The 17,943-nt window shown below is 37.1% G+C and overlaps 1 protein-coding gene across 3 annotated transcripts in view; it reads right to left on the bottom strand.

The window, feature by feature from the left end:
* Nucleotides 1-15,443, bottom strand: part of LOC128028692 (endoplasmic reticulum metallopeptidase 1-like) — a 41,355-nt gene extending 25,912 nt beyond the window's left edge. For 2 of the 3 annotated variants that reach the window (XR_008187237.1, XM_052615981.1), the window contains exons 1-8: nucleotides 15,390-15,443; nucleotides 14,376-14,744; nucleotides 8,954-9,284; nucleotides 6,059-6,357; nucleotides 5,434-5,561; nucleotides 5,003-5,108; nucleotides 4,574-4,720; nucleotides 4,206-4,298 (exon numbers count right to left, since the gene is read on the bottom strand). Coding sequence is in view for 1 of the 3 variants with exons in the window: in XM_052615981.1 (XP_052471941.1) it covers nucleotides 4,206-4,298; nucleotides 4,574-4,720; nucleotides 5,003-5,108; nucleotides 5,434-5,561; nucleotides 6,059-6,357; nucleotides 8,954-9,219 (1,039 nt within the window). In the remaining 2 variants the exon portion in view is untranslated. The remainder of the gene's footprint in view (nucleotides 1-4,205; nucleotides 4,299-4,573; nucleotides 4,721-5,002; nucleotides 5,109-5,433; nucleotides 5,562-6,058; nucleotides 6,358-8,953; nucleotides 9,285-14,375; nucleotides 14,745-15,389) is intronic. The other variant, XR_008187238.1, reaches the window with a different exon arrangement.
* Between the last annotated feature and the right edge of the window lie 2,500 nt (nucleotides 15,444-17,943).

The raw sequence follows: 17,943 nt of genomic DNA on the forward strand, positions 1-17,943 counted from the left end.
AATAAATAAATAATAGATGACTGATTGGTTTATTGCACATTACGCCCAAAAGACACCCATTACTCATTAAGAGAATATGGACCACCCATTTAGACCATGCACCAGGGCACACCGACCGATTTCCCATCATTAAACTAGCAAAAGTGGATTGGGACACGCCCTGAGTGCAGCTGTGCCATGCGCTTTAGATCATCTGCTTAAATATTAAAATCGGGTCCCTTAGACTGGTGGCGATCGGCCTGGATCTTGGTGCGTGACCCCATCTGGAGAATAGACTCTCTATTCTATCTCCAGGTGCAGCTGCACCTCTGGAAAAAGGTGTAGGAAGAGGGACAGTGACTTTGGATTCCATTCTCTGAAAAACAAGCCTAAGTAACCTAAGCTAGACTCAAATGGATATAGGCCTGTAGATGATACCTGTAAAGAAATGTGTGGGTACTCCAGCCATGAAAGTTGCTGACTCCAAGAGTTTGGGTTCTAAGACACCAAATACCGCAAGATACATTCTAAATCCTGGTTAGCCCTCTCTGTCTGACCATTAATCTGGGGATGAAAACCAGAAGAAAGATTACAGTAGCCCCCAACAAAGGACAAAATTCTAAAAGGAAGAAATTTGGAAGTAAACTGAGGCCCCCTGTCAGAGACCACGTGAATGCCGAAAAATTTGACCAATGACAGCAACTGCTGTTTCTCTAGCTGAGGGTATTTTGTGCAGAGGGATAAAATTAGTTGCCTTCGAGAACTGGTCAACCATGGTCAAAACTACCATGTTACCTTGAGAGGGCAGACATTATACTGTAAACAAACTGCCACAAACAAGTGACTCGGTGGGCAACCAGGTAGAGGTGTTAACCTTTGTAAGGCTGTACGGACCTTTGACTCGATCTCCCAATTCATCGTAGAAACCATGATTTTGTGTGGAAAGGTGAACTCGAGAGACAACGAGCACTCAGATTGGTCAAAAATGTGGGACAAAGCATCAGGTTTAATGTTCTTAGAACATGGATGATAAAAAATTTAAAAATGGAAGTGACCAAATAAAGCCCATAAAGCCTGCCAAGAACCTTTTCACAGACCTGATGTATTCATGATTTTTATGGTCGGTCCAGACTATAAAAGGTTCCCCCAAACCCACCAACCAATGACTCCCTTCTTTCAAGGCCACTAACCCTCTATTGCCAATGTCATAATTGTATTCGGCAGGTGATAAGCGGTGAGAAAAATATGCGCAAGAATGCATCTTGTCATCCACAGAAGAGTCCTGGGAAAGAACAACGGCAGCCCCCTTCTCCGGTGTGTCAACTTCAACCACGATCTGATGAGATGGATCAGGGGAACAAGAAATAGGAGCTTAAACAAAGCAACTCTTTAGTTTGGAAAACGCATCCTCAGGCGATCTGGACCACTTAAACGTCATTTTAAGGTCAAGGCAGTCAAAGGGGTGGCTAGCTGGCTGTAATTGCGAATAAAACATCGGCAAAAATTGGCAAAGCCCAGAAACTTTTGCAGTGCCTTGCAGGAATATGGGGTTGGCCAATCTACCACAGCCTGAACTTTGTTTGGATCCATGTTCACTCCCTCAAATGACACAATGTAACCTAAAGAAAGGGACAGACTATGCATGAAAAATGCATTTCTCAGCCTTGACAAAAACAACAACAAAAAAAAACATTCTCTAGCAGCCTCTGAAGCACTAATCTGATGTGCTGAACATTTTCCTGGAGAGAGCAAGAAAAAATCTATATGTTATCCAGGTAGACATATATGAACTGATCGGTCATGTTTCTCAGCACATCATTGACCTGTGCCTGAAATACTGAGGGAAAATTGGACAACCCGAACGGCATAACAAGATACTCAAAGTGCCCCCTGGGGGTATTGAAAGCAGTTTTCCAACTGTCACCCTCCCTTATGTGAACCAAATGATAGGCATTATGAAGATCTTTGTGGAAAAGGAAGCACGCTGCAGACTCTCAAAAGCCAAAGACATTAACTGCAAAGGTATTCTTTACCGTGATGCTGTTCAACCCAGAGTCAATACAAGCATATAGGGAACCATCATTCTTTTCCACAAAGAAAACCTTGCACTTGCTTGAGAAGTCGAAGGCCAGGATAATCTTGCCTGCCAGAAAATCAGAAATATGTTTCTCCATGGCCTCCCTTTCCAGAGCCGAAAGTGAGTATAACTTGCCCTAGATAGAGACATACCTGACAATAATTATATTGCACAGTCATAAGGATGAAGAGGAAGAGAAGCAGTCCGATACTTACAGGTCAGGTCTTACAGATACTCATTGGGCATGTTTGACAGTTCTGTATGTTCATCCTTTCACACAGAACTTGACACAGAAGAACAGACAGACAACAAACAGGAATCATGGCAAAATTCACACAAGGAAAAAACAGTGTTCTGGCAACAATTTATGTTGTGATTGTGGCTTAAAAGTCAGGGGAGGCCCAAGACCACAGGGGACAAAAGAGAGACAGTCAAGAGAAAGGAGATAGTCTCAGTGGTTGCCAGAAGTGATGAGACTCACCTGCTCTGTGGCATGGGTAATGGGTGGAAGGGACTGACCATAGAGATTGCTGACAGTTGGGAGAGTTGGGAGAGTTGAGCGGAACCACAGGAACACCTAACTTAAGAGCCATCTTATGCTCCAAATAATTACCCTCTGCTCCAGAGTCAGTCAAGGCTTTACAGGTGAATGCAGCGTGGCCCACTTGCAGTTGAACCGGGAGAAGAGTACCAGTAGAAAAGGTTTTCTTGGAAGCGACTCCACTCCTCAGTAACCTCCTCCCTACTGACAATTTTTGGCTTTTGTGAAAGGAGAATATGAGTTCTGTCCACCTGCATGGGCTCAGCATCAAAAAAGTGACCAGTCGTATTCTTAACAGTACCAGAGAATTGGTCTTCAGCATTGACCACAGGAATCTGTAGAGCTTATTGATCACGATGACGCAATATAGCGTCCACTCTGATAGCCAGATTAATCAACCTCAGCCCATGCCTAAACATGTCCCACTGCTCTTCAATGTTCCATTTGCATTCTGCCACCAACATACACAATTCAATGAAGTTATCAGTCACTGTTCAATTTCCTTGATGTAACTTAGCCAACTTCCGCACCGCCTCCCTGCCAGATGCAGCTCATACACTTTCTTGAGTTAATTTTAGAAGGACTGAAATGATGAACAACAGCTGTGTTTTTGCACCCATACCATTGTTCCCCAGCGAGCTGCTAGTCCTGATAGCAGGGGGATCACAAATGCCACTATGGATTCCTCTGTGGGTAATGATGAAGATTGGAGAGCAATGTGAAGAGAGCATGTAGCCAGAAATGAACAACATAATAGGGGCTCACCAGAGTAGGCAGTCGGAGGCAGATGGGGTCCAGAATGCCGGCTGGTGTGATCCACAGCTGGAATAGTAAGGGGCTTGAGCTCAGTGGACTGTTGGGCAGATTCTCTCTTTAACTGTTGGAACTGAGTGGTTAGATCTGAGACCTGTGTTACTGGGGCCAGAACAGCACACCCAGTAGCCATGATCTGTTCTTCCTGCTGTTCCATACGAGTATTGTCACTGGTAAGAATGTCTCTAAGTTCCGCCACAATTGCTGGATCCCTCCTTAGTCAGACCGTTCTGTTATGGAATGAGAACTCAAAACCCATTTGCAAGTAATGCACAGTTTATTTACTACAATGGTGAAGAGGAAGCAAGGCAATGGAGCAGATGTGGTCATGCAGATGAGTAGATCTCAAATGCATGGAAACTGAGACACAATGAACCGAACCAACACAGAATAGAGTATCCAACGACAGCTTGATTATCTCCACAAAGGTAAGTAAACCCAGGCAGAACTAAACAGGAACAACATAGACACTGGAGAAATGACAAGCATGAGCAAAAAAATGATCTGACAACATGCACAGCAAACGCAACACAAATAAAGGCCGCGAAAAGTGCACAACAGGTGCAGACGCACTGATAACTTGTCAGCACCAAGGTTACTGAAGCAACGCTAACAAGCAATCAGACATGTGACAACAACATGCAGACATGCAGTAATGAACACACAGAGCCATGAACCATGACAAGTTTCTAAAGCATCTTAAAAATGCAGCAGCTGAGAACTTTGTTTTGAGAACTACGTTTTAGTTTTTAATGTCTTCATATGAGGCTGTAGATCAGGAATCAGGCACCTCACCTGTTCTCTGGATGGAGTTGGTGTGGATTCTCTCTGGAGTGTCATATTTAGTATGATAGATGAAACCATTTTCTATGAACGCAAGATCAATTCCTGCAGAATGAGACGAAGATGATTTTCACTTTAAAAGTCTTTAACATGATCTAACAGTCTCAGTAAATACTTCTGATTTTCTCATTGCCATTACCATTAACTTTTACTTTTTTTAATCAATAATACATCATAAATTAAATGTGTTTTTACTGTAAGTATACATTTAGTCTGTAAATCTGGATAATTCTGTTTTGCTGTACAGTAAAGTTCTGCCAACCACAGCTGCCATGTATTTTACCCTAAATTTCCCCTTTTTTACAGTGTGTATCTCATACCAGGAATATTCCCAAAGTCCCTGAAGATTCGGAAGTCTGTGTCTGAAGGAATGAGTCTGCTCTGGAAAATTTCCTGACCGACCACTGAGGCGAATGGGTAGATGGCGGCTCGGGCGTATGCCTGGACCAGCCATGGGTTCTCCGGACCTGAAACACAAGACTGAGGCTCATTCTTCATCATTTATTCACGCTCTTGTTTTGACGTTTGACAAATGATCATGCTTTTCTATAACATGTAAGTGAATGTGAACAGACACATGAACAATATGATGAACATTTGTGTTGGACAGAAAAACAAAACAAAAAAGTTTAACATTTTAAGTTTAACAAAAGATAACATTTTAATTCTCAGTTAAATGATCTCTGTAACTCTGCTACCTATCAACAGTGCAGTTTCTTCTGCTGCAGGTGTTCAGCTCAGATACACACCTGTCTGAAACACCAACTCTTTGCCTCCCACACCTGCAGCCTCCAGGTTCACAAACGCTCGCACCTGCTGAGCCCAGGGATGCTGGGTAATGAAGCCGTGACTGGCCTGAGAAAAAGATAGATGTTAAGTCTGGTTCAAATGGTTTGTACAGTAATAAATGTAAATAAAGTAAATAAAATAAAGTGAAGAAAAGTGTTATACTGTACAAAAAGGCTTAACATTCTTATATCTATATCTATATTTATAGATAGATAGATAGATAGATAGATAGATAGATAGATAGATAGATAGATAGATAGATAGATAGATATACAGTATGTATCTATGTATAAATGAAACCATGAATAATGAAAGTGGTGAGAGTGAATCACATAAAAAGATAATTACATACTCGCAGAGGTCAAAGGTCAGCTGTGCTGTGAGCACTCACCTGGAGGTTGGTCTCCTCGGCCCCGTTGAACAGGAAGATGACGCCATGTTTGAGTGGCATGGAAAGATTCACTAGTGAATGTAAAACCTCCAACATCACAGAACAGCTGACAGCGTCATCACTGGCTCCTGAAACACACACACCTTATTAATCACACAGTACCTGCAGTTATCACTGACACACTAGAGTAGAGCATGCACACATCTAAAAAAAATATACATATTTAATAAAACTTACTATAGATAAAACAAATAAAACCATAATGTAGCATATTCAAGATGCTGATAATGCAGATACAAATATACAATTTAATCCTGTCAATCAAACGCAGTCCTAAAACTCAATTCCAAATCATAACTGACTAGAATTTGACATCAATCCAAACATGACAGAACAACAACTCTGTGGTGAATTGCAAAATCTCATACATATGAATCTTTTGAGTGCATCAGCAAATCATCTGATCAGATCACACATACACACATTAATCAATGTTTCTGCTGTTCTCTTTCACTTTCTGGTTTTCTATTGGATCAGATTTTAAGACACAGATAAAAACAGAGTTCTAACAGGAAATATTCAGCAGGTTCACTTGTGAAGCCTTGAATAAACTGTATAAACGTACCCGGGCTGTTGGGCACCGAATCAAAGTGGCAGTTCGCGAGCATGAAATGTTGTGCGCCCGTCTTTGGCTGGAGTTTGACAGCGATGTTGGTTATGCGGTCGTAGCAGCTTATGTTAAAGCTGTCAATGCGGAAGCAGCCAGTGGGTCGCTGGATGTCCACCGTGATGAAGTGAGGTCCAGTTTTACTCTCAGACTGGATCTGCTCGATCTGATCCAGCAGGTAGTTGACCGTGGTGATCTCATTCTCTGTGCTTCCTACGGTCCGCGGCCCAATACTGGTGATCTGCTCCAAATGTTTCCTGAGACACAACTTAAAAGTTTTACACGTGAGCTCAAATGTGTTCTTATGGCTTTTGTGCTGTTTTTATTCTGTTGTTATATATCTATAGATTATTAGTTTTGTTTCTGCCAAGTTACTGAATTGAAGCAGAGAAGCCAAAAATAGTTTAATTGTACCTGTTTATAATAACAGTAAAAAGTCTATTATACTCTGTTCCATTCTGTTTTATTTTACCTTACTCTATTCTACTCTATTCTATCCTACTCTATTCTGTTCTACCCTACTATGTTCTATAATGTACCATTCTACTCTAGGCTACTCTATTCTATACTTTATGGATGTATAAAAAATTCACAATAAGATGAATAGCATTCATTAAGAAACACAAATTATCATTTAATGCCAACTTTAAGCATCATTAGTAGAGATATTTGCAGTATACAGTATGCGAAGAAATACTGCAAATATCCTCTTCATTTTATGCTTGTAAAATGTGAATATGTAACCCTTGTGCGGTCTTGTGTCACTTGTTTTTTAAATCGTAGCTTCACCAGAATGTTACAAAATATTGTGACTTTTTTGTCACTTGGTATGTGAACACACACACACACACACACACACACACACACAAAGGACACGATTTGAAAAACCTAAGTACTTTTAAAAAAGTCTTAAAAAGTAGTCTTAAAAAAAAGGCTATATATGTATATATACAGTATATATACAGTATATAAACGTAACTTTTTCAGAAACTATCAAAAATATGCCATTACAAAAGAAGATTTTTTTTTTTTAACTCAAATATGCTTCATTCTTTGTTAATGTTTTTCAAAGATCCATTTTTGGTTATCATGGATTCTGAATACATTGCCACAGATTTCACTTACGCGTCGCACTTTTTCGTTGGGTGTTTTGACAAACTTCTCGGGAACGGGGTTAACAATGATCTACATATTTAGTATTACAAGGCACGACGTATTGCATACAAATCACTGTGAGAGCCTTTTTTTTCTTTTTCTTTTTTTATTAATGCAGAGAACAAAAACATACAAAAGTATAAACATACATCACATAATATCAACCACAAGAAAAAAAAAAACACCAATAAAGAATAAAATAGAACTAAAGAAAAGAGGGCCAAAATCTGAACAAAATTACAAAAGGAGATCAAAGGCAGAGGAAATCTAACAGTCCTTATAGCTTTCTTATTAGTAGATACTGAGATTAAATTCAAATAGTTTTCCATTTCTTTTAGGAAAACAGAGAAGACAGGTTTACAGTTGGAGAATTTGCATTTGTGAATGTGAAATTTGTTTAGGAACATTTTTTAATTAATAACAAAACTGTTATTTTAGTTTGTGGGGTCACAGTCATAATACCCAAATATAATGTTTTTTTATATGTACTGAGAAGCCTGGCAAAATCTTACACTTGACAAACACTCCAATGTCATCCCAAAGTCATTCCAATGTCATCCCAACTCAAACAAAAACAGCATGTATGATCAATGTCAGATTTAAATCTGTGTATACACTTCTTTAGAGGGTAGAACCTGTGTATGAGTTTAAAATTAATGTCTTTCACTTTGTCTGTGAAAAAAAACTTTTGCCGTATAGACCAGATTTAATCACCACGAGAGCTTTCCAATATGCGTGCCACTGAGTGGCATCTGTACTTCCCGGTCAGAGAGCACCTGTCCATCAATAACTCACTATCCAATCAGAGTAGATAACTGTTAACCCCGCCCCCATGAGAAGTTTGTATCAAAACACCAAGCTAAAAACTGCGAAGCATAAGCAAAATCTGTGAATCCACGATTAGACAAAGAATGAAGTATATTTGAAGAGCCTGTTAAATTTGTTTGTGAAAGGTTATTTTTTTCATTTTCATTGTGTTTTTCTTCTTTTGTAATGGCATATTTTTGATAGTTTCTGAAAAAGTTACATTCAGTTTTATAAAGTTACGTTCATTTTTATTGAACCAAATGTAATTCCATAGGTGTCCAGTCATTTTTGACTGTGAACACCATGAGTGTGTCTCCCAAATGAGGAGTGCACAAAGTTTAAACAAATAACATCACGTTTTAATTTGTTCCACTGTCTAATCAAAAACCCAGCAGACAGATTTGATTAATGCTTTAAAGATGATAAATATTTTTCATGTCGTACATTTTACCATGGTTGTTACAGTTAACCTCATAACAAAGGAGCTGTCATAATAGCATTGTGCTAAATTGCATCAACAACTGTTATCAAAAAACAGTAGCAGCATCAGTAACCAGAGTAACAATAACAATAGAGTCTACAGTAGATGTTATTTTCTTCTTGATTGATTTAAATATATATATATATATATATATATATATATATATATATATATATATATATATATATATATATTGCAACTTAATTAATTTAGAATATTTAATAAAAATACACAAATTGCAATATAATATAAAAACACTACAGTATTTACCATAGTATTACCATAGTATACTTAAAGTGACATGTAAATTGTATGGTATATGAATAAGGTAATCAAGCGATATCATAATAAACATCAAAGTGTCATGGTATTCCCACCTGAGGGCATGACTCTAATATGGTAAAGTGTACCTGGCCCGGAGGGCGTTGAAGTGTCCCGGACTGCTGCTGCTGATGAGCGGCTGGACTGAGATCAGAACCAGAGTCCAAAGCAGACACACGAACCCGAGCAGCAGAATCACAACAGAACTCTCCACCAGCCCAGTTCTCATTTCTGGCTTGCGTTTGCGGCTCCAGAGCATGTTCAGCGCAGCCTCCTCATCACGACTGTCCCACTGCTGCTGGTTCTGCTGGTCTCTGTTTCTGCGACCTGTAGAGTCTCTCTCTCTGATCTGCATAATGACTGGATCACTCACTGTGTTTTAAACTGCCAGCAGGTGGTGAGAGTTTGAGGTCTCAATCTCTGCAGAACAAAAGTGTGTGTTTTTTTAATTTGTGTATGTTTTCAAATATTCAATGAAATTCAATGAAATATTTGAATTTAAATATTCTAAATTTCCATCCCCCTAAGGGGCAGTCCTAAGGGGGGTTGAACTGCTGCAGCTGCACCGGGCCCCGCGTCAGCAAAGGATTGCCCTACTTGGGCAGTGAAGCCACCGGAAGTGTCCAAGCGATCATCTACCGACCCAGGACATTATTGACTTACAGCTAAAATACTGGCCCAAAATCACCAAGGCCAGCGGTCCAGTGGCACAACACCGGTGGCAAATGTGGTGGCCCACCGGCAGACCAATGCATTGCTCATTGTTATTCCAGCAGACCACCAATTGGAGTCACCATATTTCCGACAGTGGTCCACTGACAATCTGCTGGTTTATCATTAAAGGGGTCATATGATGCAATTTCAATTTGTCCTTTGTCTTTGGAGTGTTACAAGCTCTTGGTGCATAAAGAAGATCTGTAAAGTTGCAAAAACAAAAGTCTCAAATCCAAGGAGATATTCTTTATAAAAGTTAAGAGTCAACCACAACCTCTTAAAATGGCTCATTCAAACATGCACCCACATGTCTACGTCACTGTGTGAGAAGATTTGCATAACACCACCCAAATGTTCACATAAAGAAAGAAGACGTAACTTTTATTCTCGCTGTTGCCGCTGCTTGCCATGGTGTGGAGACGATGTGTGTTTCGTTGTGAAAGCAAAACTACTTTGTTTGGCCTTCTCCATTATACACACACACACACACACACCTATATACAGTATGTATATTTTATTTTTATAGATTAAGATCAGTCCCTCCAGAAAAACGCAATTATGCGATCGCTTGAAAGCAAAATATGCGGGGCTAGCACGATTTCATAATCCCTGTATTTTCGTTGCAAAAAACTCACATATATATCAGCAGAAAGTTGAAAAATGTTGAGTTTACTTCACACAAGTAAAGCGCCATTTTCCCCTATTGCCATGGGAACCTTATGAAGTGACGTAATTACGTGACGTGAACATCATCTGCAAACCCTGCGGTGAAACTTGAAGCGCGCAAATCATTCTTATTTGCCAACAAAAATAAAAGCAAAAGAACGTGCGAAGCAGTTTCCCGATTTTTACATGACAGTGGAGCCAAATTATATTGCGAGAACTTGTGAAAACTGCAGTTTGATGAAATAGAGAAAAAAAAGGTGATTCTCCCAACACCCCATTCTCACTAGGCTACTAAACACTGTTGTAGTTTCATTCAGAAGTTGATCCAACTTTACAGTTGTAAGATTGCACTTTTTTGTTACAGAACAGTACCAAAAACTTACAGTTGTAATTATATTATTAGTATGTAAAATAATTTACATTGCAGTAAGAGATTGCAACTTAAATATTCTGTGATTTAGTATGCCTGCTTATCATAGGAAGTAATAAGAAATTACTCTTTACATTAAGGTAGTAGCCTAGTGAGAAAAAGGTGTTGGGGGAATCACTTTTTTTCTCTTTTTCATCAAACCACAGTTTTTGCAAGTTCACGCAATTTCATTGCATAAATTGCAAAAATATCCCACCTATTCCATCGCATTTTTTAAGAAAACGTGCCGCAAAATCAAGGATTTTTGCCTGCAACAATCAAAAAATAAATCTGGGACTCTAAGATTATGTATTGTTGTTTTTACGAACACTCAACCCATGTATTTAATTTAAAAATGTGCTTGCAGTATTATTTTTTTACTATTCTTTAGTTAATAAAGTCTCACTATTTTTTATACAATGCTTCAGATTCTAACTTTTTAACTGTAAAAAATAAATGTCATATATTTATAAAATAAACATGTCATGTTAGAGTTCAGTAGAAACACAGGATAGACTAACGGCTTGTGATTGGTGTCCCGGCGATGGTCTGACCATGTCAAGCTGCCTTCCAAAAAACGCTGGCAGACTGCCAGGTCATTGTTTGCTGGGGGATTTGCAGTGTCCCAGTCAGCAAATTTCCTTTGCCTCGGATCTGGCACATATCAACAGCTAAAATGTGGCCCAGTTTAGCAAGTGTTTGCCGGTGTTCCACATCTTTTTAGCCAGAACTTGAACTTGAACCAAAACAGTGCCATAACCCAACCTGAAGTAAGCCAAATAATAAAAACAGATGTGACCAATATATGCAGGGATGTCTTATAGTGCAGTGGTGTGTAAGTATTAGTTTGATCAAACATCTGAGGGGCCACGTGCCCCCTCCGTTTGAATGGGCATGACGTCTCTGTACCCCACTGATGAAAATAGAGTTCCGGGAAGAGCAGTATTTCGGCTGCTCCCCTCTCTAGTCTAGTGGCTTGGACAAGTGCCCAGTATACCCGTGCATTAATCTGTCCCTGAATATATAAACCTAAGAATATGGTATTCTTGTTTGGCTGAGTTCTGTAAAGGACTGATAGGCCTTATGTGGCTCACATGTGGCTGATCATTTTTTACAATTATTATTTAAATTATTAAATTATTTTTGTAAACAGGAAAAAGGGAGGGGGAAATGAACTTTTACCATAATTAGTATCCTACATTAGATTATTTGAATATTAAGGCAAGCAGATATGATTAAGGACTGCAAATCAACACTGCACACATTTTCTCCTTTTTTTATTTATTTTTTTACACCCAAGACAGGAATGCTGCTGTATAGCCCTTTTTAAATTAAGGAAATTTTAGATAATCTAATAACATGCTATTTTTAGACCTACTAATTGCACATTCCAAAAATATTAAAGCCTACCAGATGTGGGAAGTCCAGGGGCCAAAGAGTAAAAGTCCTGCCATATTTTTGTTCCACTCATGAACTCAGCAGCTGATTTCAACAGAGGAATCAAGTCATTCCTTCCAAGTCACAAATGAGTCTCAAGTCAAATCGTCAAAGTCCTCAAAAAGTTAAAATTAATGAGGTAATTAAGTGACCAATTAAAGGATCATTGTGCATTAGTGATTGTCCGTGTAACGCTTCACAATTCAATTTTCAGACCATATTGAGCAAATGCAAAAATGAAACCAAACATTAATTTTTACAAAAAAAAACAAAATCATCTACTTCAAAAATGAACAATTGCCATTTTCTTTCATTTTTTTTTCAATTTTACTTTTGTTAAAAACGTTTTTTTTTTTTACTTTTTTTTTTTAATCTTACTATTTGTGCTGTTTGCTGTATTAGCGTGGGGATGTGGCTGCAGACTTTACATTAACATACATTAATGTGGCTTAATGTATCCTACTAAAACAGTAAGACTGGAGGAGACACCTTATTAATGATAAACATATGCTATTATTTACAGACAAGCATAGACTGTAAAAAGTAATACTCAATATATTAACTCGTACTAAGAATTGTCAACAGATTACAAGCAATATTATCAATTAAATGTAACCCATTAGAATGAATTAGAATTAATCAAATAAGATGTTTACAAGCAACCGTTAAAAAATGAGTAAAAAAAATGAAAAAAATTAAGTAAAATTTACACAAAAATATTGGTTTCGTTGGACAAAACAAGAAGCACTGGGCTGCAGCTTTCAGATAGAGGCGGGGGGCATGTGTCATCTCGGCCCATGCCTAGTCTGATTGGTATGATCGTCTTTCATAGGCACACGATAGGAAATGTGTACGTACAGTAGTTGGTGTTGCATGGAGTATGTTTTTTAAAAAGCTTAAAATGCTGTGCATTTTTACAAAGCCTTCATTACAATGCACAGAAGAAGAAGAAGAAGAAAAAAACATTAGCCTGTAACTTGTCATATCCCTGAAATGATTGTTTTGCTAAATTAAGCATATTATTATGCTAACAGACGAAAAACCTATTTTTTTTTTAATGGGTTGATCTTCCACAGGAGGATCAGGTCTTCAGAAGAATTAATTATGAATTAAATAATTTATAAGCAAGGAAATTTAAGTATCATTTTAATTCATATAGCATGACAAGACAATTATTGTTACATTTGTCAAGCAGTTGATAAATGATGCCGCAGTATGAATCAATTCAGAATCAGCACACCGACCAATGCATAATATAAAACACTTTCATGCTTCAACCAGCATCCATTATAAAACACTCGTACTTTTGTGTGAGTTTGACTCTGCGGTTTTGTCTGTTTTAGAGCTGTTTTGAACTTACTGTTTGTATTTGTTTACTGGATCTTTAGACTGAAAGTTGAATTTACAGATAAAAAAAAAAAATAATTGATCACAAAAACCTGCTTCTTTTTTTTAAGGTATTGTTTTTGTTACAGATTCAAATTAGTAATCAATAATTCAATATTATTTTGACACAATGCGCCCCCCCCTGACATGTACATGCACCAGACCAACTCCACTTGCATTCACTTGATTTGTCGAGATGAGAGTTAAGCTAATTCATGACTCCCCCTCCTGGGTGTCATTTCAATTCCAGACACTGAGGCTTTGACTCTGAGTACCGGTGGCAGCATGCGAGAAGTTCCGGTGTGTATTACGCTAAATAATATAATATAAAAGTACAGGCATTAAAGAATTCTTACTTTGGCTGACGTCTTCAAAGTTGGAGTCTGAATGGAGCATGCATGGGCGCAATCATCAATCATATTTAAAGGGAAGCCAGCGCATCCTGGCTGCATCACTGTCTTTACTGGCTGTGTTGCATGCATGTCCTGATTTTGCTGAGTTAGATGTGTTCCTAGGTCGACATATTTTGTTGACCCTGGAACATCATTTTACTCCAAAAATATATTATTGACCATATCCCTACACCTAAACCTAACCTTAACCACGAGTAATCCCTAAAATCAGATGAAATGATAGGTGAATGACACTGATGTACAAGCACCAAACAGTGATTTTAAGCGTAAACTTCACAAAATCTATAAACTGGTTCTTCAAATCTGATTGGTTAATCACAATGTTGTTCCAGGGACAACAGGAACATGTCTCACTTGGTAAAATCAGGTTCTGCGTGTTGCATCAAGAGCCACCACACACAGATGTGTCAAGGAATTTGGATACATTTGTCATATTCCTCTTGTTAAGCCACTCCTGAACCACAGACAACGTCAGAGGCATCTTACCTGGGCCAAGGAGAAGAGGAGCTGGACTGTTGCCCAGTGGTCCAAAGTCCTCTTTTCAAATGAGAGCAAGTTTTGTATTTCATTTGGAAACCAAGGTCCTAGAGTCTGGAGGAAGGGTGGTGAACCTCATAGCTCAAGTTGCTTGAAGTCCATTGTTAAGTTTCCACAGTCTGTGATGATTTGGTGTACAATGTCATCTGCTGGTGTTGGTCCATTGTGTTTTTTGAAAACCAAAGTCACTGCATCCGTTTACCAAGAAATTTTGAAACACTTCATGCTTCCTTCTGCTGAGCAGCTTTTTGTAAATGACCGTGGTGTTGGTGTGCTTGACTGACTCACCAGACCTGAACCCCACAGAGAATCTATTGGCTATTGTCAAGTGGAAGATGTGAAACAAGAGACCAAAAAATACAGATGAGCTGAAGGCCACTGTAGTTTTTAGAAAATTAACATTCAAAAAAATTATGCAAACTTGATTTTTATTTTATTTTATTATTATTATTATTTTTTTTTTTTTAAATGTCTAAATCTAATTATAAAATGTTGTTTCTCCTTTACAGATATAAAACTTAACACTAATTAAGACATGGCTAACAGGTTAAGTAGATATATAAATAAAATAGAATAACATGGTACAGATATTTAGTGAAATGCTTTTCTTCAATGTAACAAGCTGGAAACTGAATGACTTGCTTGAGGTAAAGTTAATGCTGCATGTTGGTTACAAGATGTTTTATTTAAATGTTTCTATGGTTGCAAAACTGATTGAGAGATTAGGTGAGAAATTAGATATTAATTTGTGTTTATGTCACGTTACAACTATGGAAAAGAGAAAGGGATCACACTCACTCGCTGTATTTTCACTGTGCTCACACTGTATTCGTGAGATACACAATTTTAGTAGGAGTAATTGTTTGGTACACATACTGAACTGAGCAAAATCGTAAGATTGTGTACAAAAAGTGTAGTATTACACCAATAAAAAGCATTACAAAAAAAGAAAACTGCACTTACCTGAGGATATAAGCATGTCCGGGCAAAGGTTGTTGTTGTAAAGAAGGAGCAGAGCAGGAAATAGTGTACATATTTTCAAATTTTCAGTAATCCACCAATAGGAATGAGGGAAAACACAAAGCAACCAATAGCATTGTTGAATGGAGGTGTGGACTGCCACATACCTGCCATATATGACAAGCAGGTTATGTGTGTTTTACCAAGTGAAATCCAAGTGTTAACAGTATAAGTGGGACATATGTACATTAAGTAATATTTTCAACATTTTCTTAAATGTTTATGGTCTTATTGGGCAGGACAGGTGATATACAGAAATTGTTAAAATGAACACTGTCAACACAGGTAATTGAGCTAACACAAAATAGATTATTTTATACTCATAATTCATTATATAGGCTACATTATTTTACATGAAATATTACAATACAGATAATCAAATATTATTAAATTGCAGTATATTATATTAAAAAAGGTTTACAAAGCATCATCTTGCTTGGATTGAAGGTAAAACAGCTTGGTCAGTATAACTACTTTAACCCCTGGGGTGGCTAACCAGATTTCAGATTGGCGATGCTGCCCCTGGCCACCACGTAGACACGCTCCTGCATGTTTTGTTGTGAAACGTGTATATTATTGATGTCTTTTATTGACAAATATCTACTTCAGACTCAGATAATCTCAGGACCTGTTTTATTAAAATAGTATTAGAATGAATAAATAAATAAATAATTCACACATTTTGGCACCCATTTAATTAAAAAAGCATTGAAATACATTAATTTCAGCAGCCATTTTATTAAAATAGTATTAGTAAAAAATAAAAATAAAACTTCACTAATTTAATAATGATCATATTCGAGGGGACAGTTATTTGTTTTTTTATTTTACACTTTGATTTAAGCTTATATCAAGGTGTGACAGAACTAATCTTATAACTGACAGAAAATACCTTTTCTTGCTTATTACATTTTTATTTTACTTTTATTAACTGATGGGAAAAGCTTGACAAAATGACTAAAGCTTGTTACCCAGAATATTTTCTTTCCATTCCAAAAACAGGCCTAATGCATTTGAATTAAAATAACTACATTTTATTGTGACTTATAATGTCAAAATAATGGCAGCTACGCTCTAAAACTTTGTTGTAAAAAAAGTGACAAATTCTAACAGCAACATACTGTTTTCCATTAAGACACAGAAAATTAAGCATTCTGGGTAAAAATTGTTGTTTTCAAGAAAGTAGCCTACTGCAATATATATATATATATATATATGCATGAATATTCTTAATTCTCAGTATTATATTAATCAAGCTGTAGTCTGTGAGTGTCATATTTGGCAATATATACTGACCTTCACATGCTTGTAGTGTATTTTGCTTTCGCCAACCTAGCAAGCTGAAATAGTGTAGTGATGGGTACTCGCGTCACCAATTACATTATGATATTTGGATCGCACATCAATTAAGTTGTGAGTACATCACATAAGAAATATTGGTGGGATCTCTAACTTCTAACTTGTAGAATCTCTTTCTGTATCATCAACACAAGGAAGACACAAGTGTAATAAAATACATTTTATAGACAAAAGATAGACAAGAGTAATAACAAACTTTAAAATGAATACCATACATGAAATCAGAATAAAGTGCATAAGATGCATAAAATGAAAGTAAATATGTTCAGAGGTGGACACTCCAGGAGTCAGAAAATAAAAGTCCTGCCATATGTTTATTCCACCCATGAACTCAGCAGCTGATTTCACCAGAGGAGGAATCAAGTCATTCCTTCCAAGTCACCAACAAGTCTCAAGTTAAATCCCAAGTCCTCAAAGAGTTAAAGTTAATGAGATAATTAAGTGACTAATTAAATGATGATTGTGCATTTGTGATGAACACCTGCTGTTAACACTCAACATCACTGAAGAAAAGAGAAACACAAGAGCTATAACTGACTTTAAGCACAGCCTTGGATGAAATCAGTTGGAAGGAAAATAAAAAATATCTTTGTCACCATAATTGTGGTAAGTATTTGCTTCATTTTGGGCTCTTGAGCCTTTGAACAGTTTTGATAAGTTTGCTTCTAAACAAATGTGTTACCGTTTCACAGCAAATACTTGTGCAATCCAGAATCAAACAAACAAATAGGTAACTTATGCTTTTGATGACTTTATGATCTTGATTCAAATTATTATTATTAAGAATTATTATTCTTAAAAAGTGATATTTTATTATGTATTGCCATGATAATACTTCAATATTAAGAGAGAAAAAAAAACGCTCTTTAGGATTGTGCATTTAGTCATGATCATTTGTCATATGATCCTCAACAGTGGTGACAAATGCTGTAGTTCAAATTTCTGTATGTGTTACACAGATTTAAAATCTATTCCCTGTAAATGTTGTAGTAACTTTTTTGCATGATGTAGTTGCACTGGGACAACTATTCAAAATCTAAACATAAATAAATATATATATATATATATATATATATATATATATATATATATATATATATATAACATTATTATGAACATAATCACCAGCTCATTGTGC

Source organism: Carassius gibelio, chromosome A15, assembly GCF_023724105.1.
Source record: "Carassius gibelio isolate Cgi1373 ecotype wild population from Czech Republic chromosome A15, carGib1.2-hapl.c, whole genome shotgun sequence".
Lineage (NCBI taxonomy): Eukaryota > Metazoa > Chordata > Actinopteri > Cypriniformes > Cyprinidae > Carassius > Carassius gibelio.